This window comes from Gossypium raimondii, chromosome 3, assembly GCF_025698545.1.
Source record: "Gossypium raimondii isolate GPD5lz chromosome 3, ASM2569854v1, whole genome shotgun sequence".
In the NCBI taxonomy this organism is placed as follows: domain Eukaryota; kingdom Viridiplantae; phylum Streptophyta; class Magnoliopsida; order Malvales; family Malvaceae; genus Gossypium; species Gossypium raimondii.
Window position 1 is genome coordinate 29,048,292 of NC_068567.1, and position 1,122 is coordinate 29,049,413.

The 1,122-nt window shown below is 35.7% G+C and overlaps 1 protein-coding gene across 1 annotated transcript; it reads right to left on the reverse strand.

The window, feature by feature from the left end:
- Positions 1-400: 400 nt before the first annotated feature.
- Positions 401-910, reverse strand: LOC128039932 (uncharacterized). The gene is made up of 2 exons (XM_052628870.1): positions 797-910; positions 401-709 (listed from the first exon to the last, which is right to left on the reverse strand). The coding sequence occupies exons 1-2, from the start codon at positions 908-910 to the stop codon at positions 401-403; spliced, it is 423 nt and encodes a 140-aa protein (XP_052484830.1).
- Between the last annotated feature and the right edge of the window lie 212 nt (positions 911-1,122).

A 1,122-nucleotide genomic window follows, 5' to 3' on the forward strand; every position in this document is an offset into this window, starting at 1 on the left:
TTGACATCCCTATGTCAATGACAATTCTTTTTCATCAATCAACTACACATTAGTCTCAATGCATTATTGTTGTCCAAGCTCACAATAAAACTTGACTAAGAACCTTTTTAAGAAAAATCATATTTTCTTAGGACTTTATTACAATTCAATTTATTTATATTCATAGAAAATAAACTGAAATAATAATGGCAATGTCTTATAATACTAAACAAGGTAAAGAAGTATGTGATTACAATCATATCATGATTAGTCTTTGGGCATACCCTAACAATTTCATCCTCAAAATGTTCATCTTCAAATAGCTGAGGATAGTATTTCCTTATTGCCTCATCTATTTCCTAGGTAACTGGCTGGTCTTGTGGTTTCGCTACAAAACTTTGACCAAAGGGATCCATTTGTTTCACAGGACTTTCACCTCGCGTGCCATAATCTTCACTGGCTCTTCCTCGTAAGTTAAATCAGGTCGCACTTCAACTTCATCTACTACTACTACATGAGATGAGTCTATGCAATACCTCCTTAATATAGACACATGAAAAACATCATCTATCTTGTCGATTTCGCTGGGTAACTTGAGTCGATAAGCTACAGGACTAGCTCTTTCCACTACTTCAAAAAGATCAATAAACCTTGGGCTTATCTTCTTTTTATGCCCAAATCTTACAAATTTCTTCCATGGTGATACCTTCAGAAATATGTGCTTGCCCACCTGGTATTCAACATCTCGTCATTTCAAATCAACATATGACTGTTGTCTATTTGAAGCAACCTTAAGCCTTTCACAAATCAGTTTCACCTTGTTGTCTGTTTCGCAAACCATTTTAGGTCCACCAATTTTCTTCTTATGTAACTCAGCCCAACATAGAGGTGTTCGACACCTCCTTCCATATAGTGCTTCAAAGGGTGCCATCTGAATGCTTGTCTGATAACTATTGTTATAAGTAAACTTAGCCAATGGTAAATATCATTCCCAGCTTCCTAAAAGATTTAAAACACAGATTCGTAGCATGTCTTCCAACACTTGTATCACTCTCTCAAATTGGTCATCTATTTGAGGATGATATGCAACACTGAATTGAAGCTCAAACCCAAAGCTCCTTGCAAAATTTTCCAAAATCACGA

Bases quoted from the DNA above. Each gene is read 5' to 3' on its own strand.
- LOC128039932 (XM_052628870.1), bottom strand. From the start codon at position 910: ATGGCACCCTTTGAAGCACTATATGGAAGGAGGTGTCGAACACCTCTA. The intron at 710-796 runs GTGAAACTGATT...GTTGAATACCAG, and splicing joins TTTGCGAAACAGACAACAAG to GTGGGCAAGCACATATTTCT.